At 41.4% G+C, this 27,291-nt stretch overlaps 1 protein-coding gene across 22 annotated transcripts in view; it reads left to right on the forward strand.

Moving 5' to 3' along the window:
* ATP9B (ATPase phospholipid transporting 9B (putative)) overlaps positions 1-27,291 on the forward strand; it is a 287,141-nt gene that overhangs the window by 134,470 nt on the left and 125,380 nt on the right. For all 22 annotated transcript variants that reach the window (XM_023648016.2, XM_023648017.2, XM_023648021.2 and 19 more), the window contains 2 exons: positions 12,362-12,437; positions 20,027-20,103. In XM_023648016.2, the coding sequence (XP_023503784.1) occupies positions 12,362-12,437; positions 20,027-20,103 (153 nt within the window). The remainder of the gene's footprint in view (positions 1-12,361; positions 12,438-20,026; positions 20,104-27,291) is intronic.

Below are 27,291 nucleotides of genomic sequence, written 5' to 3' on the forward strand. Positions count from 1 at the left end.
TGCGTATATATTTATAAGCGTTATGTCATCTTGGTGGAGTGTCCCTTTTATCGTTATATACTGCCCCTCTTTATCTTTCTTTATCTGTTTTGCTTTGAAGTCTACTTTGTCTGATATAAGTATGGCAACACCTGCTTTCTTTTGTTCATTGTTAGCTTGGAGTATTGTCTTCCATCCCTTCACTTTGAGTCTGTGTTTGTCTTTGGGGCTGAGGTGTGTTTCCTGGAGGCAGCATATTGTTGGATCTTGTTCTTTGATCCATCCTGCCACTCTGTGCCTTTTGATTGGAGAGTTCAATCCATTCACGTTTAGAGTGATTATTGAAACGTGGGGGCCTCTTGTTGCCATTTTATCACTTGTTTTCCAGTTCTTTTGCATTTTGTCCTGATGGAGAGCTGTTACTTTGTGTTATTGTCCTTCTGCTTATCTGCTTTGTTCTGGATTTTGTAACCCCTTTCCTTTTTTTGATTTTTCAGGAATGAGGTTCTTCCTGAGCATTTCTTGAAGAGGAGGTTTTGTGGCGATGAACTGCCTTAACTTTTGTTTATCTGGGAAAGTTTTTATTTCTCCATCGTATTTGAAGGATATTTACGCTGGGTAGAGTATTCTTGGCTGCAGGTTTTTGTCCTTCAGAGTTTTGAATATTTCATTCCAATCTCTTCTAGCTTGTAAGGTCTCTCCTGAGAAATCTGCTGATAGCCTTATGGGGTTTCCTTTGTAAGTTATTTTCTTCTGCCTGGCTGCCCTTAGTATTTTCTTTTTGTCGTTGACTTTTGCTAGTGTCACTACTATATGCCTTGGGGTTCTTCTTGCGTTAATAAAGTTTGGAGATCCATTGGCTTCTGTCACATGGGATTCCATCTCTCTTCCCAAGTTCGGAAAGTTCTCAGCTATTATTTGTTTGAACAGGCCTTCTGCCCCCTTCTCCTTCTCTTCTCCCTCTGGGATACCTATAATCCTTCTGTTGCATCTCCTAATTGTGTCGGATAATTCTCAGAGAGTTTCTTCATTTCTTTTTAGTCTTAGTTCTCTCTCCTCCTCTGTCTGCAGCATTTCTATATTCCTATCCTCCAAACTGCTAATTCTGTCCTCCATATTATCGGTCCTGCTGTTTAGACAGTCCAGATTTTTCTTGATCTCCTGCATTGTGTTCTTCATCTCCAGTATTTCTAATTGGTTCTTCTTTATAGTGTCAAGCTCTTTTGTGACATAGCTCCTGAACTCATTGAGTTTTCTATCTGAATTCTCTTTTAACTCATTTTTTTAATAATGGCAGTTTTGAAATCGTCGTCATTTAGGTTATAGATTTCATTGTCTTTGGGATTGTTTTCTGGGTGCTTATCATTTTCCTTCTGTTCTGGAGATTTAATATATTTTTTCATACTGCTTGATGGCATGGATTTGTGCCTCCTCATAGAGATAGAGTTTAGTCGCTGCTTCCACTTGTTGTGACTGGTGTTGGGGGGGGGCAGCTGTTTAGACTGCACCAACCAGGAACCCTGTCAGCTGTTACTGACTGGACCTGGACCCCTCCTCATAGTCACAGTGGTCCTGTGGGGTTCCTCGTCGATTTTGGGGGCAATCGCACGGGGGCCTCAGGCTGCTGGTGCCTACTGTTGCAGCCCACTTGGACATGCTCCCTCCTTGTGGTCTGCAGCGGTGTTGTGGGCTTTCCCAGCAGCCAGCAGCAGGATCACCTTTAATCGCCACTTTGTCCCTAACAGAGCCCACCAGATTACACTTGTCCGCTATAGGTCCCAGCAGAGCTAGGGGTATCTTCTGCAGTCTGTCGTTAGCTGTGCTACTTTTGCCCCAGGGCCTTCCCGCCTTGCGATTGCCAGTTGGGACCTCTCCACTAGTGCTGTGCAGAGGCTTTCGCTGAGGCTGCTGTAGGAACCTGTTGTTCCCCCCTGGACTATGTAGCCGTTTCACCAGAGCTCCACTCTGCCCCACTCCACTCTCCTGGGCCTGGTGGTGGCTTGTCAGCTGCTGCCTTGTGGGGAATTCTGCTCTAGGGAGCTTCCTGGTGTTCCGAATGCTGGGCGGGGCCTCCCAGCTAATGGCAAGCAGAGGCTTTCCCTGCCAAGTGGGTGTGGCACCCCGGAGCCTCCCCCCGATCCGCAGAGCCAGGCGCTGGAGCTCCAACCCTGTCCCCAAGCACGTCCACGGGAAGTCCAGGCGACCCCTGCACCAACCCGTGCGCCGGAGACCATGGGCCCAGCAGCAGCTTGCTGTCTGGTGCCGTGCCTGGGAATCTGCCCACTGGGAGCTTCCCTTTATTCTGGATTCTAGGCGGGGCCTGCCTGCTAATGGCGAGCGGAGGCCTTCCCTGCCGGTGGGTGTGGGACCCTGGGGATTCCCCCTGGGCTTAGGTGTAATCGCGGGGGGCTTGAGTAGGGCTGTTGTCACCTGTTTCCACCTTTGCTCCGTTGGTGAGTGCACACTCCCACCCTCGATGTGTGGCGATGCCATGGGGGAGTCCACTGGAAGAGAGCCTCCTGCAGGAACTAGGCTCTCCAGGGGTCGGGGGTCAGAGAGTTTTCACCTGTTTCCACCTCCTCCCGGGGGGAAGTCCATCCGCCTTCCGATGTATAGTAGCACTAGACTCTTAGGCGTCTTGAGATGCTATCTGGATATCCTTTGTTAATCGGTGAATGTCCAATTAGTTGTAGATTCGATGGGGGAGAGACAAAGAAGACCACTCACTCCGCCGTCTTGGTCCCACCTATTAGCACACTCTTATTGCAATTGTCCTCTTAATTGGGTTGGTACCCAGTGTAGCTGGTTGCTAGGCTCAGGGGCATACAGTTGTGATAGGCCTGAGACCAACAAGGCTGATCTCAGTTCTCTTAGGAGTGCAGCTGAGTAGGGCTAGCCGTTGGCATGGAGGCACTCAGTTGTTTCAGGCTGTGGAAGGTGGGGCTGATCCTTTTTATGGCTATTTGTGAAACACAAGTTTTCTGCCACTGATAAGCCTCACCCCACTCTGGACCACATACACTGTCAGCACAGTCCTGGTCCGTGCACACTTCTCAACCCCCTGGAGCATACCCCACTGCCACACTGCAGAGGCCCCCACCTCTGCCCCAATGCCCCCCACAGTTCACCTGGTCCTCACACAAGCCCTGCCCGACAGAGGCAGACACCTTTGTCTGCCTGTAGAGGATCAAGGCACTCAGTCAATGCAGGCTGAAAAGTAGCCTGAGGGCTTGCTGTTAGGTGGGGCCAGTCCCTAGGGCGGGTTGCCTGCCCTGGCTGAACTGGATTAAATCCGTGCTCCAGTGGGTGTGGCAGACCCCTGGGCTAACAGCCCAAGGAATGCACCTCAGTGGCCCCCACCTGTGTCCATATCACCACGCCTGGACCAGCTCAGAACAATGGCCCCACCAATGTCTCAGTCTCCGGAGAGGATCCTCCTCTCACCAAGATGCCCCCAGAGCCCACCAGGTGAGTCTCGTTTCCCCAAAGGACAGTCAGCCTTCTCTCTGGTGATTTTAGGTTGCTGCAATGAATGAGTTTGTGCGTGGGCCTTTTAAGACCCGGATCTTTTCGGCTTTCGGCCGATAGCTTTTCTGGGGTGTCCTTGCTGCAGTTAATAGCCAGCAAAGCCAGATAGTAAGACCCCCTCTCAGTTGGGCTGAGTCCGAAGGATGGTTATAGCAGTATCGCCCCTGCTCCGGACCTCACTCCTCCAGGGAGGGCTGCGTAACTTAGGTTGGCTCCCACCTGGCCAGCTGAGAAGCTCTGCTGCTCCCAAAGGTGGCTTTTTTCCTCTCCTGCCAGAGTTACTGCCTCTTCTGCCTTCGTCAGGACTGTCCCTTGTCGTGGGGGTTCTGTTTATCCAGTTTTCAGTTTTCAATTCAGGGTGATTCTTCCTAAAATTGTTGTAACCTGGTTGTGTTTGTGGGAGGAGGCGAGCTCAATGTCTGCTCACAGCACCATCTTGACGAGAACCAGCCGGCCCCTTTTTTAATGTGCTTATTTCTCTTGGAGTTTGACACAATGGGAAAATAGTATTTTAAAAGATACACACGTGTTAATAATTTTTAAATTTCCGTATTAAAAAAACCATAGGAAGAGTTTTCAACTAAGTCATCCTCGTTTGTGCTTTTGTCGTCAGTTGATGATGGGCAGCTGTGGGCAGCGTGGCCTAAAGGAGCACTTAAAAGATGTGCAGTTGGGGCCAGCCCTGTGGCATAGTGGTTAAGCTCGACACACTCTGCTTTAGCAGGCCGGGTCTGTGGGTTCAGATCCCAGGTGGGGACCTACACCACTCGTTAGCCATACGGTGGCTGCACCCTACATATAAAGCGGAGGAAGATTGGCATAGATGTTAGCTCAGGGCTAATCGTCCTCAGCAAGGAAGGAAAAAAAAAGGTGTGCCCGTACACATAAGGTGGCATGGAATCACAGCCACTGCTGACTTCACGTTGAGTGCCACAGGGAGCTTTGGACATTAGAGGAAGAGCTCCATGTTTGTTCTCTGATTCATTCGCTTGGTGGACAAATTCGAGTGCCTTTTCTGTGCTAGGTGCTCAGAAGGTCAAGGTCACGTAGCTCACAGTCTGTTGGGTAGATAAACATGGGAATTGCTGTGATACAGTGAAAGTAATTCAGAATTCCTATTAGAGAATAATTTATTTCGTAACTTAAATGATAAATGTGTGAATTGCTGAATTAATGTGTGAATTAGGATGTATCCTAATTATATGCTCAGTTTGCTAGGTCATGACTAAAAGTACTAGATTAACATACACTGAAAGGATATGCCCTCTGGTCCATATTTGGGAAATAAGAGTGAGGCTCTATAGATTTTTGTATCTCCAGCAACATCTATCGGAGTTAGATTCTAAGACCATATCTCTGTGAATGAATCAGAAATTGGTCCTTTCAGTTCAGTCATAAATTCAAGCACAAGATAGTTAATGCATAGAGTCCACCTACTTCTGTCTTTTAAAGTTGATTCTTTGTTCTATAAAACCAAAATTCAAAGGGAAAATTCAGTTTTTCCTGGATTATTTATTTCTGAGTTAGGCAGTTTTTCTCTCTTCACCTTGAACAGCTACTTTAATTATAAACAAAGGGAACAAACAGCACTTCCCTGCCTGGCGTTTTCCCGTGGAAGAAACAAGGGACATTGTTGGAATACGGGGTGGAATAGTTAGGATTCTTGTCTTATGAAGACTGATGGTTGTATGTGAGCCCCTGTGCAAGAGCTGGACTTGATTCCAGAACAGTGAGAAGATTGTGACTGTATTTTCACCATCAGTATAAAACTATATAAAAATAAAATGTTTAAAGGGACCAAAGAAATTCTAGCCTTATCATCCTAATATAAATATTAACATTTTTTGGACTATTCCCCTTCAAGTTGTTTCCCATAAACATACATACTTATATTAGGACAACATAAGCCTCATTTTTTCCACTGTAAATACATATTTCCTTAGTATTTTGTATAATCATGCAGCTGTATAATTATCAAAAGATTTTTTAATCTAAAACTACTAAATGCAATAAAATGTGTAACGTATTTTACTTGACAAACTGTAATTGAAAGAAGTAACTCCTGAGGGACTTGAAAATGAAAACAAAAATGTGTGTGTGCCTACAGAAACAGAGATTGGCCATATACTGGAATCGGCATATGTAATAGACAGATCCCTTTAATCAAGGGCCGTCTGTGAAGCTCCTGCGCTCTAAGACTCACTTTAAGTACCGTCACGTAGAAGACTTCCTTGTAGTCCCTTTTCTTTGATACTATCACATTTGCCCTTGGGACACTCTTTTGTCGTTTTTTTGAGTTCACGTTTATCTCCCGCATTAAACCAGCATCTACTTAGATGAAAGGCTCTGTCTTCATTCTTCTTAACTATAGTTTCTAACACTATAAATCTTGGTATATATTTGGGTACCAAATTGATGTTTGAATGAACTCGCCTGTTTACAGATGATATAACTAAAGCGCAGTTTAATTAATTACCAGTCTATACTCTTAAAATGAATTGTGTTTTAAGAAACAACACCTCATCTGTGTTTAAACAAAGGGCATCCCAGTGTTCATATTCACACAGCGTAAGAAGCTGAGGGAACATCCCCATCAGGCGGCGGCCTTCTCTTTAGGCTGACAGAGAGGAGTGTAGGGGAAGGCCAGTGAGGTCTTAAGAGTTAAATGCTGAGCCTGGAGCTTGGAATGCAAGAAGCTGAAGAACGGCTGGTCTTTCTGTCAGGTGCATGTGAGGTCACTGTGAGCTACACCCCTTCCTCAAAGGAAACTTAAGTTACAACACCTGATAAATATTTGCAATACCATGGGAAATATTTTGGAAAGTGTTAGGATTGGTTTGGATTTTGTGCTTCACAAATATAATAGAGAATCAAATGTCTAGCAAATACTTCCAAGTAGTCAGCAAAGTGACCAGAATTTATATCATTTGAAAAGGTTTGATGAGTGAGTGGAAAGAAAACACCAGTAGCACAAACCTCTCTTTCTTACATGCACTTTTGGAAATGGGTGTTCAATTTCTTCCCTCCTTCCGAATTAATGTCCTTTGATTTCTTTGTTATCTTAAAATATTTTCTGATAGCAGATTATCAGTTTTTAATAAAATACAGTTCTCTATGGAGGTAACATATCACACAGTGAGGACAGTGTATAGTCTGTTAGCCCATGGAGATAGAGAGATAATTTGCTCCCACGCCTGATGTCTTTCCTTTGTTACTTCTAGATGCAGGCCTGTGGGCTTTTATAATCCTCTATTCTAGAAAGTTTTCTGTAGCCAAGATTGCAGGGACGACTTTATGGACTATGACTTCAGATTAAGATGAAAAATTCTCAGATTTTAAGTGGTTATTTTTGTCTCTGAGCATAAACATTAAAATGTTAAGATAAAACTAGACTGCACCTTATTGCTATTGTGATGCGGATACATGGCCATGTTTGCTGTCTGCACAGATAATTAGCAACATACAGCTTATGTTTGAATTTTTGTTTAATGAAAAATATCTGTCATAACGTTTTTAAAGAGAAATTTAAAAAAAGTCACCTTTATAGATATAAATATAGGTATATATTAGTTTAAATAAAACTTACAGAAGCATTTTTTTCTCTCATGAGTACACATACATTTGAAAAGATGATTCTGGTCCTTAAGAAAAGATGGTGAGAGAATATTCTACCACACCTACTAAATAATTGTTGATAAGGGGATTTGTGATATGTCTGTGCCAGTATCTTCTACTTTTCCAGTAGTACTGTGGTGTTGCTAAAGCACATATTGGAAGATAGAATTTTAGTTTTCCCTCTGAAAAAATGAGAACGTACAGTGCTTTAACGAAAATTTAAAATGGTTTTCTTTGTATTGTAGTTAAATATTTTAAAAAATGAGTTGATTAAAGGCATAAAGACATTCTTTTCACTTGTAATTTCAATTTTTTTAATATGCCCTTGTTTTTTGTATTTTTCTTCATTTTTTTTGTTAGGGTAAAATACACATAACATAAAATTTACTATCTTAACGGTTTTTAAGTGTTTACTGATATTAAATACATTCATAATGTTGTGCAACCCCATAACTCTTTTCCTCCCATAAAACTGAAACCCCTTAAGTGTTAAACAGTAATTCCACATCCCCCCTCCCTGCATCCCGGGCAGCCACCATTCTACTTTCTGCCTCTGTGATTTTTTGACAATAAGTACCTTATATAATTGGAATCATACAGTATTTGTATTGTTGTGACTGGCTTGTTTCACTTAGCGTAGTGTCCTTAATGTTCTTCTGTGTTGTAGCACATTTCAGAATTTACTTCCTTTTTAAGGCTGAATAATCTTCCAGTCTATGGATGTACCACATTTTTCTTATCCATTCATTGATCGATGGGCACTTGGGTTGCTTTCATGTTTTAGCTGTTGTGAATCATGCTGATATGAACATGGGTGCACAAATATCTCTTTAAGAACCTTCCTTGAGTTCTTTTTGGGTATCTACCCAGGAATGGAGTTTCTGGGTCATATGATAATTCTATTTTCAATTTTGGAGCATCCACCATGCTGTTTTTCACAGCGGCTGTACCGTTCTACATTCCTACCAGCAGTGTTGAAGGGGTCCAGTTTCTTCACATCCACGCCACCACTTGTTTCTGTTTTTCTGATAGTAGCCATCCTGATGGGTGTAAGGTGGTATCTCATTGTGGTTTTGATTTGTATTTCCGTAATGATTAGTGATGTTGACCATCTTTTTATGTCCTTGTCGATCATTTGTATATCTTCTTTGGAGAAATGTTTATTCAGGTCCTTTGCCCATTTTTGAATCGGGTTGTTTGGTTTTTTCGTTGTTGAGTTCTAGGAGTTCTCTATATATTCTGGGTATGAATCTCTAATCAGATAGATGATTTGCAAATATTTCTACTCATCCTGTGGGTTGCCCTTTACTCTGTTGATAGTGCCTTTTGATGCACAAAATTTTTTGATTTTCATAAATTCCAATTGTCTTATTTTATTCTTTTGTTACCTGTGCCTTTGATGTCATATCCAAAAAATCATTGCCAAATGCAGTGTCATGAGGCTTTTGTCCTATGTTTTCTTTTAACAATTTTATTGTAAGTCCTACATTTAGGTCTTTGATCCATTTTGAGTTTATTTTATATATGATTTAAGAGAAGGATAACCTCATGCTTTTGCATTTGGCTATCCCGTTTTCCCAGCACCATGTGTTGAAAAGACTCTCCTTTCCCCATTGAATGATCTTAGCACCCGTATTAAAAATCATTTAACCATATATGCAAGGGTTTAATTCTGGGCTCCTTCATTTTATTCCGTTGATCTTCATGGCCGTCTTTATGCCACTACCACACTGTTTTGATTACTGTAGCTTTGTAGTAAGTTTTCAAGTCAGGAGTGTGAGGCCTGCAGTTTTGTTCTCTTTCAAGGTTGTTTTGGATATTTAGGGTCCCTTGGGATTCCATATGAATTTTAGAATGGGTTTTTCTGTTTCTTCAAAAAACATCATTGGGATTTTGATAAGGGATTGCAAGTGTGTTGTTTAATTTCCACTATTTTTTGAATTTTCTGTTATTGATTTCTGCCTTTATCTTGTCATGGTTAGAGTAGATAGTTTGTATGATCTCTATCTTTTTAAATCTGTTGAGACTTAATTTGTGGCCTAACTTAATGTCTGTCCTGGAAAATGTCCCATGTGCAGAAGAATGAGTGTGCTGTTGTTATTAGGTGGGGTGTTCTGTGAATGTCTGTTAGATCTATATTATGTTAAGTCCGCTATTTCCTTCTTTCTGGTTGTTGTAGTGAGGGGATATTGAAGTCTCTAACTATTACTGTAGAATTGTATATTTCTCCCTTAAATTCTGTCAGTTTTTGCTTCATATATTTTTATAGTGTTTCACTAGGTACAGAATTGCTTATAATTGTCGTATCTTCTTGACTTATTGAATATTTAGTTAATATATAATGTCTTTTGTAACGTTTTTTGATTTACCATCTATTTTTGTCTGATATTAGTATAGCCACTTCTGCTCTCTTTAGCTTATTTTGTGCATGGAATATCTTTTCCCATACTTTCACTTTCAACTTCTTTGTGTCTTTCAATGTAAAGTGAGTCTCTTATAGACAGCATGTAGTTGGATCGTGTGTTTTTATCCATTCTGCCAATCTCTGTCTTTTTGATTCATGAGTTTAACACATTTATATTTAAAGTCATTACTGATAAGGAAGGACTTAGTTCTGTCATTGTGTTGTTTTCTATATGCACTATAGTTTTTTCCCCCCACATTTCCTGCATTCCTATCTTCTATTGTGTTTAGTTGATTTTTTGTAGAGAAATGTTTAAATTTCTTTCTCATTTCCTTTTGTGTATATTCTATAGCTGTTTTCTTTGTAGTTACCATCGGGACTACATTTAACATCCTAAAGTTGTCATACATTAATTTGAATTTATATCAATTTAAGTTCAATAACATACAAAAACTATCCTCCTTTACAGCTCCATTCCCACCCCTTTGGATTGCTGATGTCACACAATTACATCTTTAAACATTGTGTGCCTAAAAATATAAACTAATGATTCTTTTAAATGCATCAGCCTCTTAAATTATGTAGAAAATAAGATATGGAGTTACAAACCAAAGTTACAACAATACTGGCTTTTACAGTGATAACTGTTCCTGTTTTCATTGAAGGTATTTCTCTCTTAAATTATGGAGACAATAAAAGGTGCAGTTACAAACCATTGTTACAATAATATTTACTTTTATAATTGCCTGTATAATTATCTTTTGAGATCTTTACAGTCGTGTGTCACTTAGTGACACGGATACCTTTTGAGAATTGCATCATTAGGTGATTTCGTCTTTGTGCAAACATCATAAAGTGTACTTACAGAAACCTAGATGGTGTAGCCTGTTACACACTCAGGCTATCTGGTACTAACCTTATGAGCCCACCATTGTATGTGCAGTCCATCATTCACCAAAACGCTATGACACGGCACATGACTCTACTTCTTCATACGGGTTTGGGTTACTGTGCAGTGTCCTTCCATTTCAACACACACTACTCCCTTGAGCATTTCTTGCAGTGAAAGTTTAGTGGTCACAGACTCCCTCAGCTTCTGTTTATCTGGGAATGTCTTGATTTCTCCCTCACTTTTAAAGGACAGTTTTGCTGTATATAGGATTCTTGGTTGACAGTTCTTTTTCTTTTATCACTTTGACTATATTGGCTCCCTGCCTTCTGGTTTCCAGAGTTTCTCATAAGAAATCTGCTGATGATTTTATTGAGGATCCGTTGTATGTAATGATTTGCTTTCCTCTTGCTGTTTTCAAGATTCTCTCTAGATCTTTTGAAAGTTTGTTAAATGTGTCTCTATGTGGGTCTCTTTGAATTTACCTTACTTGGATTTGGTTGACCCTCTTGGATGTTGACATTCATGTCTTTCATGACGGTTGGGGAGTTTTTCACCATTATTTCTTCAGATGTTTTCTCCGTCCCTTTTTCTCTGTCCTCTTCTTTTGGGACTCCCACAATGCGTATATCAGTATCCTTCATGGTGTCCCACAGATTTCTTAGGCTCTTTCAATTTTCTTCAACCTTTTTTTTTCTGTTCCTCAGACTTAATCATTTCCATTGTCCTATCTTCAGATTCACTGATTCTTTCTTCTGCCTACTCAAATCTGCCTTGAACCTCTTTACTGAACTTTTCATTGCAATTTTTGTACTTTTCAATTTCTTTTGGTTTCTGTTTAGATTTTCTGTCTCTCTATTCATGTATGTGTTTTGTTCATACATCATTTTCCTGACTTTCTTCATATCTTTATTTCTTTGAACCTCTTTAATATTTTTCTTTTAAAGTCTTTTTCCAGTAGATCTGCCATCAGGCCTTTTCAGGGATAGTTTCTGTTGATTTGTATTTTTTCTTTGAATGGACTATACTTTTCTGTTTCTTTTCATGGTATGTGACTTTTTGTTGACACTGGACGTTTGATATAATAATGTGGTAACTCCAGAAGTCAAACTTACCCCTTCCTCAGGGTTTGCTGTTTTTTCATCTGGTTTTTGTTTATTGTTTTTTTGATTGTTGGCGGCTCTATCTGTGCCAAGGATCAGCCTGAGGTGCAAACTCAGTGTCTTCTTAGGTTTTTGCCTGAGCCTTTTCTTGGGCATGCACAGTCACTTTCTAATTTTCTCCGTGTATGCAGTTGTTTTTGAATGTCCTAGTCTTTAATGACTGGCTCCAAAAAGGGGAAAAAGAGAAAAATGAAGAGGAGAAAAGACGCACACCCTTTAACTCTCCTGGAAGTCACTTGAGCAGGAGGCAGGGGTCTTGCTACACTGGGAGAGGTGCAGCTGCAGTGGCCACCCGCCTCTGTGTCTGCACCTCTGTGGTCCGAAGCAGCAAGCAGCAGTCAGAGCACAGACTCTTAGTGTTGGGGGCACAGAACCTTTTTGCCCACCTTGGCTCCCACCCGCTGTGTGCAGGCTGCTCCAGGAACATGTGCACAGCTGCCTGCCAGGGGCTTGGGGTGGGGACAAGTACCTCCTACTGTGCTAAGAGCAGAAATTAACTAGAATTTACCATCCAAGCCTTCCCCTGGAAGTGACAAGCCTTCAGCAGGCCCCAGATTCCAAAATAGTTCCATCAGATAGATTATGCCCCTGCACTTGTCATCCAGGTATGGAGATTCCTGGTGCTTCCTCCTCTGACATCTTCCCAGAATCCTCTTTTTCCCTTGTTTTTCACCTCTGTTTTGCAGTACCTTTTCACTGCTGGTCAGTATGTTTTTAATCTGAATTATAAGTAATAAAAAAGTTTGCTAATTTGCCATTCTTTCCTTTTCTTTCCTTGAATAGGAGGACAGTGATCCGCCTGTTCATGAAAGTCTCAGCATAGAAAACACCTTGTGGGCAAGCACCATTGTTGCATCAGGTAAGAAATAAGTTCTATTTTTAGCATAAGTTCTCACATAAAGGTGATCCTTTGTGTGTTTGAATGACTCCAAACAAATGCTTCTCAAAATGCCTTCCATTATGTATATACTCCACTTCAGTGGGTGTGGAATGGGCCTGAGAGTCTGCATCTTGCACAAGCCCAGGACAAGGCCGGAGCTGTTGCTTACCACCCTGCACTCTGAGCAGCAAGCCCCAAGCAGCTGTGGGTAGTACATCTTCATGTAGGAATGCACAGATGTTTTGCTGGTTTTGACATCTGTTTCTTGACAAACTTGACAGTGTGCCTTAATGAGAGGTGGCACAGCAGAGCTAGGTAAGCAAATGGTGATTTTAGAGGGACCTTACCTCTCTTCATTCATCTAACAGAATTCATAGGAGGTCAGTGTGGTGCATTGTCTGGGAGGGAGAGAAGTCTTAGATGACTTAGAGAGCCGTTAGGAGGTAGATTGTGTCTGAGCTTTAGGGACCAGGACAAAGATTCTTAATTTTCTTATTAGTAAAATTGGAGGATGTTGGAGTATTTCTAGCAGTCAAACAGGGCGGCCATTTAAATTTACATCTTGTAAAGTAAATTTCTCTGGGTGTTATTGAAAATCTGAATGATTGTCACCTTCTCAGAAAGTAATTCACCTTGCTAATGGTGCCAGGAATGAAGCTTAGCAGCAGGGAGTATTAAGGTCACTGTTGGGCACAGGAACCCGAGGAAACATTCAAAGTAGGCTTGTCTGTCTTCCCAGCGTCTATTGCCCGATGCTGGGAACCCTCCTCTCTTTGAAGTCAGTCATCCTTCTGATGGTTTTGTATGGAATCTCTGCTCCAGACCAGGCACTAATGACACAGTGTGGAACAAAGTCCTTAGGATCCTGTCCTCAGGAGCGTGTGGGTGAGAAAGACATTAAGGAAATGAGACTGATAATTTCAACTATGCTAAGTATCACAGAAAGGTGTTGGGTGCCCTGGAAACAAGCCAAAAACCTTACCTGGTCCAGGTTTGGGGGAAGCTTCTCTGAGGAAGAGATATTTGGACTAGATTTAAAGAATACACCGATGTGACTGGGTAAGATGGATGGAAGGGGGCTGTGGAGGATTCCTGGCAGTACTGACACTTATGTGAAGGCCTGGTGCTGAGAGGGAGAGTAGCTGAAGAAAATGATCTAAGGGCCAGGGTGCCTGGCACAGAGAAAAGGAAGGGATCAGACACATGCAGGGCAGTTCTGTGTGCATGTGTTTAAATGGGGGCCTGTGTGTACATGAAAGTGTAAAACAGACTCCAGCAAAGGTACACTCACCCATCTTTTGGGGGAGAGAGAATAAAAGAAGATTTAGTTTTCTACTATTACTTGTAACTAAAAAAAAGCAAGTTGATAACAAATATGACAATTTGAATAGATAGAAATTCTGTGAGGTGTTTGATGTTATTTTTTGTACTGATGAATTTTTCAAATTTCTCCAATTAAAAGAGAGAGAGAAAGTAAGGATAACATGCATGAAGAGACCTCTGAGGGAGCACAGCAGGTCCTAGGTTGTGTAGCCCACAGGAAAGGTCTTCACACCATGAAGAGTCCTCAGATGGAGCAGACCTGGTTCTAGGTTGTGTAGCCCTCAGGAAGGGTCTTCACACCATGAAGATAACCTCAGAAGGAGCAGGCCACATCCTGGGCTGTAGCCCTCCGGAAGGGTGTTCACACCATGGGTCCTCAGAGGGAGCAGGCCAGGTCCTTGGTTGTATAGCCCTCGGGAAGGGTGTTCACACCATGGAGAGTCCTCAGAGGGAGCAGACCACATCCTGGGCTGTAGTCCTCCGGAAGAGTGTTCACACCATGGAGAGTCCTCAGCAGGAGCAGGTCAGGTCCTGGGATGCATAGCCCTCAGGATGGGTGTTCACACCATGGAGAGTCCTCAGAGGGAGCAGACCACATCCTGGGCTGTAGCCCTCCGGAAGGGTATTCACACCATGGAGAGTCCTCAGAGGGAGCAGACCACATCCTGGGCTGTAGCCCTCCCAGAAGGGTGTTCACACCATAGAGAGTCCTCAGAGGGAGCAGGCCAGGTCCTTGGTTGTATAGCCCTCAGGAAGGGTGTTCACACCATGGAGAGTCCTCAGAGGGAGCAGGCCAGGTCCTGGGCTGTAGTCCTCCAGAAGAGTGTTCACACCATGGAGAGTCCTCAGCAGGAGCAGGTCAGGTCCTGGGATGCGTAGCCCTCAGGATGGGTCTTCACACCATGGAGAGTCCTCAGAGGGAGCAGGCCAGGTCCTGGGCTGTAGTCCTCCGGAAGAGTGTTCACACCATGGAGAGTCCTCAGCAGGAGCAGGTCAGGTCCCGGGATGCGTAGCCCTCAGGATTGGTCTTCACACCATGGAGAGTCCTCAGAGGGAGCAGGCCAGGTCCCAGGATGTGTAGCCCCAGGAAGGGTCTTCACACCATGGAGAGTCCTCAGAGGGAGCAGGCCAGGTCCCGGGATGTGTAGCCCCAGGAAGGGTCTTCACACCATGGAGAATCCTCAGAGGGAGCAGGCCAGGTCTTGGGATGTGTAGCCCTGGGGAAGGGTCTTCACACCTTGGAGAGTCCTCAGAGGGAGCAGGCCAGGTCCTTGGTTGTGTAGCCCTCAGGAAGAGTCTTGCAACCACCATTGGGAGGGTACTCTGCAGCCAGGGGCTGTATTAGAATCCTGTCCTCACACTTCTTTCACATCACTGTTCTTGTGTTGCACCTTGCTGATGGTCCTGGATTGTCTAAGCCTTGCCACAGTTAAGTGAAGTGCTGCTCTTAGTCTCACTTTGTGGGTGAAGGACTGTGGCTCAGAAAGGCACACAGCTACGCTGTAGTGGGACCAAGATTTGAATCCAGGTGTGCTGTCCTTGGCAGCCATTGCCATTCAGCACTTAGCATTCAATAGTTTTAGGTAAATATTTACAGTATGCCACTCTAAGCTAATACTTGGTCACAGATTCTACGTTTTCTGTATCTAGATGTTGTATTCCATTTTGTTTCCATCATATTGATGCTTATTCTTCTTAATAAAGGTTCAGAGTTTAGTTCATTCATAAAGATATTCTAAGATTCTTTTTATTTATAAATTTTATTTGATCTTTTGTTTCCTGACTATCAGAGTGTTGTTACTGATCCCAGTACTATTGATTTGTGGCCTTTCTCCTCAAAGAGACAGAAGCAACCTGAGCTCAGGCTTCTGAGATATCCCTGATAATTCCCTGTGTACAGTTTTTGTCTCCTGGCCTCACTTCTCTAGATGACCTTGGCGAGTGGCAGCTCCACTTGCACTCTCAGCAATGCAGACACAGACTGAGGCATCGCAACACACTTGCCTCCTCGGCAGCTCTGTCCTGTTCTCTATGACACATAGAATGTGCCAGGGTATTTTATCTTCTGGAGAGTGTTTAGACTGCTTTAAAACCATCAATTCCAAAAGTTTAAATTAGCTGACTTAAAGTTTAATTTGTGTTTGGGCATTTTTAAAATGCAAGCTTTTTAAATTAATTTCAAAACTTTTAACATGCACTTATTTTTACTTAAAAACCTTATTAATGTGAACAATTACTGGACTCTGTGTATTATCAGACTGCCATATCCGAGTGTTTGAAAACTGGATTTCTAGGAGTAATGTTAGGGCTATCTTCTTTATACTTGATTACATGTTGAGAAGAAAAGACCAGAATCTTTTAAAATCTTGCTCTTTCAGTGTTATATGTCAGTTGAGTTCAAGTTGCCTCCTGGTGAAGTGAACTCAGACCTTCCTCCCTTGTCATAGGATTCTGAATGCCTGCGAGCAAGGACTCATGTTAACACAGACAGACACAAGGACTGACGGTCACCAAAGAGGGGCAAATGCAACTTCTTGTGGCGCCAAGCTGCTGTTTCCTCCTTGATGGTTCAGAGAACATCGCTTTTCCAAAGCACAGTCAGTGTTGTGTAGAGGTGCTGTGTTCCACTGATAAGCAGAAAAGGGGATATTCCCATCTTAAATTGAAGAGAGCCCGGAAGCAAAGATGAGTCCCCAGAGCAGGACTGTAGGACATGTGTGCTCAGACGGGGGTCCAGGGCTGAGCCCCCAGAGCAGGACTGCAGGACGTGTATGCTCAGACAGGGGTCCAGGGCTGAGCCCCCAGAGCAGGACTGCAGGACGTGTGTGCTCAGACGGGGGTCCAGAGCTGAGCACTCAGCAGGACTGCAGGACGTGTATGCTCAGACAGGGGTCCAGGGCTGAGCACTCAGAGCAGGACTGCAGGATCTGTGTGCTCAGACAGCGGGTCCATGGCTGATACTGATTGTGATAAATACAGAAAATAAGAGTAAACGTTTGGAAACTTTTATAGCAATTTGACGAAGTAATTTAATGTTTAACAAAATTGGGGAACATATTTTCTTGTTTTTGTTATTTCATTTCTCTTGGTAATTTATTGTTATATTTAGTCCTCATGGCAGATTAGAAATTTAAAAACAAAACCTGGCACTTTACCATACATAGTTTGTGAGGCTCCTGTACTAGAGAAAGGTTAGTACACATAGGATTGAGACAGCAGGAGAAGCCGTCCCACTAAGACATCACCTAAGAGACCAGACCCAGAGAGCTCTGGTATACCCAAAGACACGTGGAACCTGGGCATGCAGGAGCAGTGGAAATAACAACACACCCCAGCATGCACTTCTTAATTCACAGCCAGGGGTGGGAGTTGATGCTTCCCAAACCTTCCATCTCATGGGGCAGTTGCAATGGTCTGGGAGTGGGTGGAGACATTCTGTCCGTCACTTCCTGTTGTTCTGACACCTTCCCCTGACTTGCACAGTTGGTAGAGCCTAGAGCTGGTGAGGTCTCCCCATCACTCTCTGTGTCCCTGGCCTTGGTCTCTTTATGTAACTTTCCTGAAGATAGTTCCCTGTCTTCAGGCTGCGTGGCTGGTCCTGACAGGTGTTTAGTGTTCATGGGTACCCTGCCCTGCTTTGTGTCTTCATGCTCTTTGGTGTTTTCCTTTCCTTCCCTTGGTTCCCAGCACGTGAAAGTACTGCAGTCCACGAGCAGCCAGACACCAGGTCTTGTTGAGATTGGCACCAGGAGAGCATCTGTAGGTTGTCGTCCATTCCCAAGGCTGCCACAAGTGGCCCTGGCACTTTCCCTGCCGAATCTAGCAGGTTCTCGGTGTGTAATTGAGTCAGGAAATACTGTGGTTGGTTGATGGCTATCTCGATCTGTCTGTCTCTCTCTCTCCGTACAACATTTTTCTCTTTTGTAGTCAATCTTCTGTTATTTCTGATGAATGTGTTATATTTTATCCCCCTCTCATGTCTCAATTTCAAAATTAACGGGTAGTCTTTTCCCATATTTCTTTCTACTCTATACAGGGTTTACTCAATCTTTTAGCTTATAATAATTCATAAATACATACTCTTTTTCAAAGAGAGTGAAGAATATTCCAGATATTCTGTACTGACTCTAGTAATTTTAGTAAATAAATAGCATGACAGACTCAGAAAAAAAAAATGCGTTAACTACATGAGTACTCATTTTTAGTGAGAATGAAATGAAATAGTACATATGATAGCCTTTACCAAACTTTAATAGATTATACTAATAGCATTGCATGAGAAATTCTTTAAATACTTACTATATATGGTATATTTAACATGCAGATACTGACTGTATTCTATGTATATCTGAATGAGGTGTTTCTTGTTAGTCTTGTCATTTCTCAGTCTCATTCTCGGCCCTGTAAACGGTACCACAGCCTGTGATCAACATTGCCAGTCGGCTCCCTGCTCTAGGAGAGTGGTTCTAGCCGTCTGCCTTCTCTCAGGCTTGTTTCTTCTGCTGTTGTTAAAAATAGTTTGCAGTTTGTCTTGTTCTGTTTTTGTGGTTATTTAACATTAGTGACACTTTTATGTTTTGATTAAGTTAGACTTAATTGGCAAAATAGGAAGAAAATATCAGGTCAGATTTAACATTTAGCTTCACTGACAAAAGAATTGTGTGATATTTTTTTTGAAAGTTTTTTATAGTGTATCATTATGTGTTTAATATTTTTCTGTATAGCAAGTACAAACATATCATCTAGGAAGTTTATTTGGATAATAATATATATAAAGATAGCATTTGTGCAGTTTGGGTTAGCTTATATGCCAAATGTGAGCTTACTGTCTTTTCAAGAACACAATAAATTTGAACTTCACACGCTAAATTCAAACCTTGTAGCTTTCCCAGTGGCACACAGTTTAAAAAGGGAAAAAAGGAAATTCTTATTCCAAAAGAGAAAAGCTGTGTAACCTCTGCAGGTGTCGCTTGTGAGTGGTATTCCAGCAGCCTTCATCTTCTTGAACGTCCTGTGGCAGAAGCTGTTTGAATGTGATGTTTGTAATACGCAGCTACCGTTGCTCATATAAATCCGAGAGGTTGCTGAGATCCTACTTTTTACTCCGTGGAGCCTACTCTTGACTCACTAAGTTTCACACATTGACCTCATGTGACATGGAAGTGTTTTTGTATAATTATCATATTTAATTCTGCGATGGTTGATTTCAGTGAGTATGGATATTTTGTCTTTCTCATCTTTTTTTTTTTGAGGAAGACTGGCCCTGAGCTAACATCCATGCCCATCTTCCTCCACTTTTTATACGTGGGACGCCTACCACAGCATGGCTTTTGCCAAGCGGTGCCATGTCCGCACCCGGGATCTGAACCAGCGAACCCCGGGCTGCTGAGAAGCGGAACGTGTGAACTTAACCGTTGTGCCACCTGGGCCGGCCCCTCTCATCTTAATCATATTTCTCACCTTCAAAATTTGTGAAAATAAGGAATATAAATTATAGGTAGCTGCCAATCTAGAAATAGACTTCCATGGTCTTTGACACTCCAGAGATGAGAGCTTCTGAGCCTTTGTAGTCTGTGGGTTCTTCTAAGGGTGATCTCTTATTCATTTATCTTAAGTTTGATAGACCACAAAATTATCATTTCTCCTTGACATGTACAATTAGAAAACCAAAGTTTCAGGAGACAGGAATAAAAGAGACTAATGACATCTAAATTCAAAATGATATGTTGTTTTTGTAATGTTTCTCTTACTGTTTTAACTGTGTATGTACCGAAATATCAGCGAAGGCTTTTAGACCCAGTAGTCTGTAAATGTGCAGTGGAAGCTTGTAGACTTCCGTTTAGAGGGACTGGTGCAGCTGATGCTGGCATGGTTTGAAGTCACACGATGAGTTCCATCAGTTAAGAATGTCGCCTCTTTTTATTTAACTTCAGTGTCAAGTTACCATTTTAGTAGACATTAATGAACAATGTCACTCTTTCTGTTGTCAGTGAAAAGGATGTTAGTTCATTTGCTAGCGTTATATGTAGGTAAATTTGTATTACTTAAGAAATAATGAGTTTTTCAAATTTTATGTTAAAAGTTGAGATTAGATTTTCTCAAACTAGCCAAATTAATATGCTATTGGATAAATTTATATAAAATAGTGTAGTAATATTTTCCACCAAAACAGTTAACTAGAAAATGTTATCTCTGTGCTTACCCTTTAAAATATCTCTATAAGGACCACTTTCGTGTTTTTGCAGGTACTGTAATAGGTGTGGTCATTTATACTGGAAAAGAGACTCGAAGTGTAATGAACACATCCAATCCAAAAAATAAGGTAGGCTAGATGAAGGAACGGCTGCTTTAATGAACTTACTTTTTCCTTTCAGTAAAAAAGTACATGTCATTCTGAATAGCTCGTTCATTTTAGCTTAATATATAGCATAAAAGCAGACTTTCAAAAGTGCTGGTGATTTAGGTTATGAATTCTCTGTGTTTATATAACAACATGCTCATACTGTAGAATTTCCAAAAGTATCTTTTCTTGATTTATCAGAGTTTTATATGTGTCTTAAATTTTCATTGTTAGATATATAATTTGCCCATAACTTGACAGTTAATTATGAGTCTTAATTTCAATCTATTTATTTTACAGTTTACACTCCTTATTTTTATGTTTATGGTTCATTTTTAAAATAAAGGAATCTGTATTAATGTTTTTATGGTATTTAATTCGATGTGTTATATTGTTAAACTAATTTTATTTAACTTACTTCCATTTCAGAAGAAGCATATTGAAAACCAGATTTTGGTTTTAAAGACTGCTGTTATATTCCTAAAATTGTTACTTATGCAGTATACACGTGTGGCTAAGTTAAATCATAACAAAAGTTAGTTTGAATTCTCAGTAGTTGTTATTTGGATAATACATTTTGTATGATCAAGTCACAAAATGTGCTGATGTCCACTGAATGAGAAGCTCTTTCTGCCTGTGCATTGTACTTACTTTTATTTGGAACATAACCTCTGTGTATCTAAGTAGAGTAAAAAATCCTGTCATGGATTAATGCCATGCTTTGTGAGTAATTAATAGTAAAGGTTGTCTTTTGCAGGACATATTGTTACAAAGCAATAGAAATGAAATATTTCTTTGAAAAGATATTTTTTAAGACAAAATGTATTCCATTTTTTCAGCTAAATGTGATTTTTAAAAAATAGTTAACCCTTCAAAATTTAGGAAGACAGCACTGGCGCTGTGATGCTTGGGGCCGTTTTCAGTGCAGCTGACCAGCACTGACGGTGCTTCCTGTCCAGAGGGTGTCCTCACCCACCCACTGGGCACATGCGTTATCCCCATGAGATTAATGGAATTTCATATCTCTGTGTTTGTTAAGAATCCAGGTGTCTGTGTATGATGTGCTTACTAAGGTGTACTGTTATTTTCGTATAAATTCTGATTGTGATGACAGGGAAGACTATCTCTGTAGATTGATATTGCAACTTGGCTTGCATTTGAGCAAATCAGATATACCCAATATGTTCTAATCAAATATACCCAAGTCAGCATTCTACAATAGAGTTAACGTTATTTAAAAATAAATTATTAAACTAATTATTGACAGAGTTAGAATCACATACGTATTTATGTATGTTTTCCATGAAGTAGAGTGATTTCTTTTTCCTTTAGTAAGTAAAACTAGGATGTTCTAATAATGCACATATGAGTTCTAGGGTTTTTTTCCTTAATCATTTTACTTTTACAATTATGATAATATTAGAGGGTAAATTTAATTTTAAATATAAGTTTAAACTTCTTAAAGGCTATCCTGCCTTTAATACAACTCCTTTTTTCAGTCTGCCTTATTCTTCAGTGTAGCTTGTTTCCTGTCACTTTCTCGTTGTGTGTCTGTGTGGTCAGTTCTTTTCTTTGTTCACCTTTAGTTTTGTGTCAGTGTGCTCTTTCCCTTGGGTGTTGGTCCAGGGCTGTTGAGGCGACCTTTTGTCGGTTTGTGGCGCAGTTAAGAACTTTGGCCCTGGAGCCTGACTGCCTCGGTTAGAGTCAGCTTTGCCCCTGACCAGCTCTTTGACCCTGGGCGAGTGCTGTCTGTTACCCATCCTTGTTATCTTTCTACAGAATGAAACGTGAAAGGTGATTGAATGCCGTAGCCTTTCAGTCTAGCCCTCACTGTCAGTCGAGAAACGCTCCCTGAGTGACTAGTTGTGGAGGGCACTGTGCGCGCTGGCCGCCACATGCCTGGAAAGCTTGCCACTGCCCCTTCTCCGCACTCCTCCTCTCTCTCCTGTTTTTCCTCCTCCTTCTTCTCTTCCCTCTCCCTGTTCTTTTTTTGTTTATTTTTAAACAGCCTTCTACATTTCCTCGGTGTTAACAGACTGTTTTTTAGGAGGGCATCCTGGGGGTTTGCAGAATTGGGTTTAAGTCCTCACCCTGCCACTCGTCCATCTCACACATGGAGCCGACGTGCTTTCAGTGGCTTGCACCTTCCTGGTGCTTAGTCACGTTCGGTGCCCCCCTTCCAGTTAGATATCGTGGTGACAGTGATGGCTGTGGACATATGGCAGGCACTCTTCTCAGCACTGTGTGTGCATTCCGTCGAGATTCTGGGTTTATATCAGGGTGGTTGCGGTGCAGGGAGGTCATGACTTGTCGACGTAGTGCTTGCTTCTCCTTGAAGGCACTATAGATAGAGCTCCAACTTGATATTGAAACATTTTTCTGTAAATAAAGGAATAATCTTAGGAGAGAAATAAAATCTCTAAATTTGCATATGTCACTAAATCTTTTGGAGTGTTAAATATTAGATTTATAGGAAAATCTGGGACAAGGTTATAAGCATGCTACAATGGACAGAAAGTAGCAGATGTGATTTATCTGGGGGAAATGTTTGTGATATATATTGAATGAAAAGATTATGTGATATTTGAATTCCTAACCAGAGAAGGGAAGACAGAAATTATTCACTGTTTGTAAGACATTGTTGTCTAAAGACTACATCTCAGTGTTCTTCCAGAGCTTAGTAAATCAACAAACTTTTGGACTTCAGAGAAGGCTAGTGGAAACGAAAAGTAAACATTTAAAAGGGAAATCGAATCATTTACCTGATTTTCATTCGATTTCTTAAGGGAAGCAAAACCGTCCCTGAACTCAATTCTGAGAGCTGTCCCATGCACGGGACGTGTATGACGACGTCAATGGATGCCATGCTCAGGTGAAGTTTCGCTGTGGAGTTCATTGACAGCAGGGTAGTTTGGACTGGAAATACATATTTCTGAGTGAGTCAGGTCTCTAAGTCCTGCTGTAATACAAAGTGCCCTAAACCCACAGTGGCTTACTACAGCAGAGATTTCTTTTCTCCTGGTGGACCATGTTTAACTTATTGGCAGGTACTCTGCTCATCATGGTCCCTTAGGGACCCCTTCTGCAGACATGCTTCCATGACCACTGGGATAAGAAGAAACCAACACAGGAAATTACATACTGACTCTACGGTGCCAGTAGGTCACCTTTCTTTGGCCAGAGCAATTTCTTTTTCATTTGGTGAGGAATAATGGCCCTGAGCGCACATCCATTGCCAATCTTCCTTTTTTGCTTAAGGAAGATTGTTGCTGAGCTAACATCTGTGCTAATCTTCCTCTGTTTTATGTGGGACACCACCACAGCATGGCTTGATGAGCAGTGCTAGGTCCGTGCCTGGGATCCAAACCCATGAACCCCAGGCTGGCCCCTGGCTGGAGCAATTTGATGGCCTCAGCAAAGTTGAAGGAGTCAAGGAGGTACAGTCCTAGCCCAAGTGCAGGAGGAGGGAGAATTGGGAATATTTGATGAACAGCACTACTGGCTACCCACAGTGTGGTTATGGATGAGATTTTACAGACCTTTTTTGTACATTAAAAAAAAAAACCAGTAGTTAAGGGATTAGCAGAGGAAGGGCAGCCCTGAAAGAACGTTGAAAGAGGAAACATTTTCGAGGTGGTTGGTGAACAGCAGCGTGCTGGTCTGTAGAGGTCATTGGGGAGGAAAAGTGAAAAGAAGCCGGTGGATGCAGCAATTAGGAAAATATTGGTGAAATGAAAACCATTGCCATGGATTTATTTGGGTGGAATTCAAATGCAAGGGCACATAGGTGGAGTTTTTCAAGGTCAGTGGTCAAGGGAAGGTCATGTGTGCAGAGTAGGGCCCCAGGGTTAGGGAGGGAAGACGCAGCATGTTTTAGGCAGGAGGCCGAAGCAACCGAGAAGTGGTGGTGATCAAAAACTGACTGACTGGACTGGAGGGAAAGGATTTTATTGATTTTGTTTGTTTGTCTTGAGGACATCAGTATCACAAAACTATTAATGCTCTCAATAAAGGAAGAGAGGGTCTTAGTTTATAAAGAAGAAAAAATATTCTATGGAAGAATAAGTTCCATGGGCATTCAGTAGTAACTGAAATATATAAATGTTAAGATTACTTAAAAGAAAATTATATATTGTTATATGGAAAATAGCTACCATATAAAATATGGCATGGCTTCTTTGATTTGTAGAGAATATTTACAATTATCAATCAGTCAGTCAGCATCTCCCTCTCCTCCTCCCCCACCTTGCTCCGTTTTTCATTTATTTCCTATCTTCATTGTAGTATATATAAGGAAGGTATGAATTTGTGAATTTGCCCTAAGTTCCTAGGATGAAAAACACTACGGGAAAAGCAGTGCTGATTTAAGAAAAAAAAAAATTAATGATAACAATAACTGAGGTGGTGCATTTGGTGGAGAGCATGGTAAGAGTTTGAGTTCCTAGAAGCACCGAGAAGGGTCACAGCCAAACAGTTTAGGCTCGTAAATTAATGAGCAGTGCTAAGGACCTGACTGGTGCTGGGAATCTTAAGTTTATAATGGAACCAGTAACAAGTCTGTGGTTTTCTCAGGCTGATGTTCAAGAGCCAAAGCAGAAATGAAGAAACACACACACAGATCACTGGTCTAAAGGTGCAGGTTGTCAGGGTGGGTGTGTCCAAGGAATAGAGGGCAGACAGGAACTTATCACAGTGTGGCAGTCACTGCCTGCAGATCCAGACAGACAGCTCAGCAACAGCAGGGGGTCTTACAGATTATGGTAGTAGATAGACATCAGAAGGCTCTCTGTACTCACACCCACTCACAGGACCCCTGGAACGTCTTTAGTATTCAGACTCACTCACCGAACCCCCATTCCAGTGGCCCTGCGCCCACCACAGCTTTGCTCTTTGGTGAAGGCTGTTCCAAGGAGTCCCTTCTCCTCTTGGAAACCGCCAGCCATTCTCCGTGACCTAGGTGACATGAGTGTGACTCCCATTTGTGCTGGAAGTTCTTGGGACCAACATTTGTGCTTTCTAAAATATCCTCCCAGAGTTGAGCAGATGGGTGTTAGGTATTTAACCAGTTTTATTTATTTTTAAACTGGTCATTCTGCTCAGCTAATGTCCAACCCTTATTTTGGCCAGTTCTCCTTTTTGTCTTCATTTTGTCCATTCTGTTCTTCTCTACCTGCTTTTTAAAGGAAAACTTCAAGTGCAAAGTGAGGAGAGAAGTATGCTCACCCTTGTACACAAGTCCTAGGTTGAACAGGTGTTCCCTCCTTGTTCCGTCTTTCCTGTGTTGCACACAGCATGCCTTTCGTCCTCGGTACTCTTTTCTTAAAATAGAAATTCAGGCCCTTTCTCTAGCTGCTGCCTTACCTCTGGTCTTACTCTGTGACTCCTGCCTGCACAGCCTTGTCTCACACCCCAGGTGAGTGGCTGTGGGTTGGTGACATCCACTTCACATCTGCCTGCACTGCCTCCACCCCTTGAATTGCCCCAGACTTCCTGAATCAGAAACTAGGGGGCCTCTGCTGCACACTGAAGATTGAGAGCTCCTGTTCCCTTAGTGGCCACTGCAATCTAAAATATAAGAATTCCTGTGTAAATTAATGAAGCTGCAGCTAAATTCAGTGACTCTGACAAATGTCTCATGGAAATTCATTTAAGTTGGCCCTTCAAATTAATTCTTGAAATCTAACTTGATAATTTTAGATAATCAGAATATACAGCTTTATACTTATTACAAGAGTTTATTAGACTACTTTTTTAAATGTACATGTTTTATCTAGACATGGGGATTAAGAGTAAATTCTGCAATATTGTTGGATGGAGGAAGATTTTAAGGTGGAAAGAAATTCTTGAAGCCCCTTTTCAGGATTAGAATGTTTTCCTTGTAGCACCCATTGAGGACAGATGTAGAGCAGGAGACACAGTCCACTCAAGTTTGGACATTTTATTTTAGAACTTTGAACAGATCAAAGTTTTTATTACTAAGCAGTTACTGTTACAGTAATATTTGGTGAAAGTTTAAATTATAAGGAGTGCACCTTGAGTAATGGCCTGCTTTATAAAACTTAGCTTGAGATATATTTAATAAGTTGATCCTTGATTACATTTAAGAGGGAAAAAAATTCTTAAAGGAGGTTAAGAAAAATCAATTGTGACAGGTTGCCATTTTCATGCCGTTCATAATAATAAGTTGCTCAGAGCAAGAACATCAAGGATGAAATGATAATACGAATTGCTTCCAGCAGTATTGTAGTCCCTTGGGCATATTGATTGGTGTTTCTAATAAAAAGATGCTTTCAGATGTCTCACTGACAGACAGATAGGTGATATGTGCCATTATGTGAATTAGAGCTGCTTCTTGTTATCAGAATTATTGTAAAGGCATTTTCAGATAATAGAACAAAATAGAATCTGCTGTAGTGTACTTTGAAAGTTGAAATATCAAGGCTGTTTTGGAGAGTAGCTTTCTTATTTTAAAAAGAACAGTTTATTACTATTTTAAAAGTTGGGTTGATTTATATTAGAATATTACAATAGAATAACTTATTTTTCTCTTTTCTTGTGGTTGCAAATAATCATAGCACTCCTTAATTTTCTTAATAGTTACCTTCTTGAATAGTAAAATATTTTGGATTTAAATGCTTATTAAAAATGTGATCATGTGCTTCACAAAAGAGCTGCAGGTTGCAGAATATACTGTTATAGTCGATCTACGTGGATAAAAAGACTTTGGGAATACTTTATCGGATAGCTGTTATTAATATTAACAAATCATAGTGTTTTAAAGCCTCATCAGGAAAAGATTAACTGGAGAAACAAACCTACAATAAAGTAATTCAGTAGCATATAGACAAGACCCAGTGGGGCTCACAGGGTTATGACAGCACACATAGCGCCTTCACTGCCCTTGTGGAGCCGCACATTTGATGTTACAGCTGCTCACGATTGAAAGTTGTGTTTCTTCATCAGCAGTGTGAATGTAAATAAACTTATAATTTCAGGAAAGCAATAAGGAGGCAAAATCTAAATGGTGAAGAACCATCCTAATGATAACATATGGGACATAATGCTCTAGCAGAGTATGTAGTGAATATCTAAACTGGAAAACTTATATTTAGTCCCTAAATTCCTTTTAAATGTGAATTTGATTATAAAGCAGGTGTCCTAAATAGCAAA

This window comes from Equus caballus, chromosome 8, assembly GCF_041296265.1.
Source record: "Equus caballus isolate H_3958 breed thoroughbred chromosome 8, TB-T2T, whole genome shotgun sequence".
Classification (NCBI taxonomy): domain Eukaryota; kingdom Metazoa; phylum Chordata; class Mammalia; order Perissodactyla; family Equidae; genus Equus; species Equus caballus.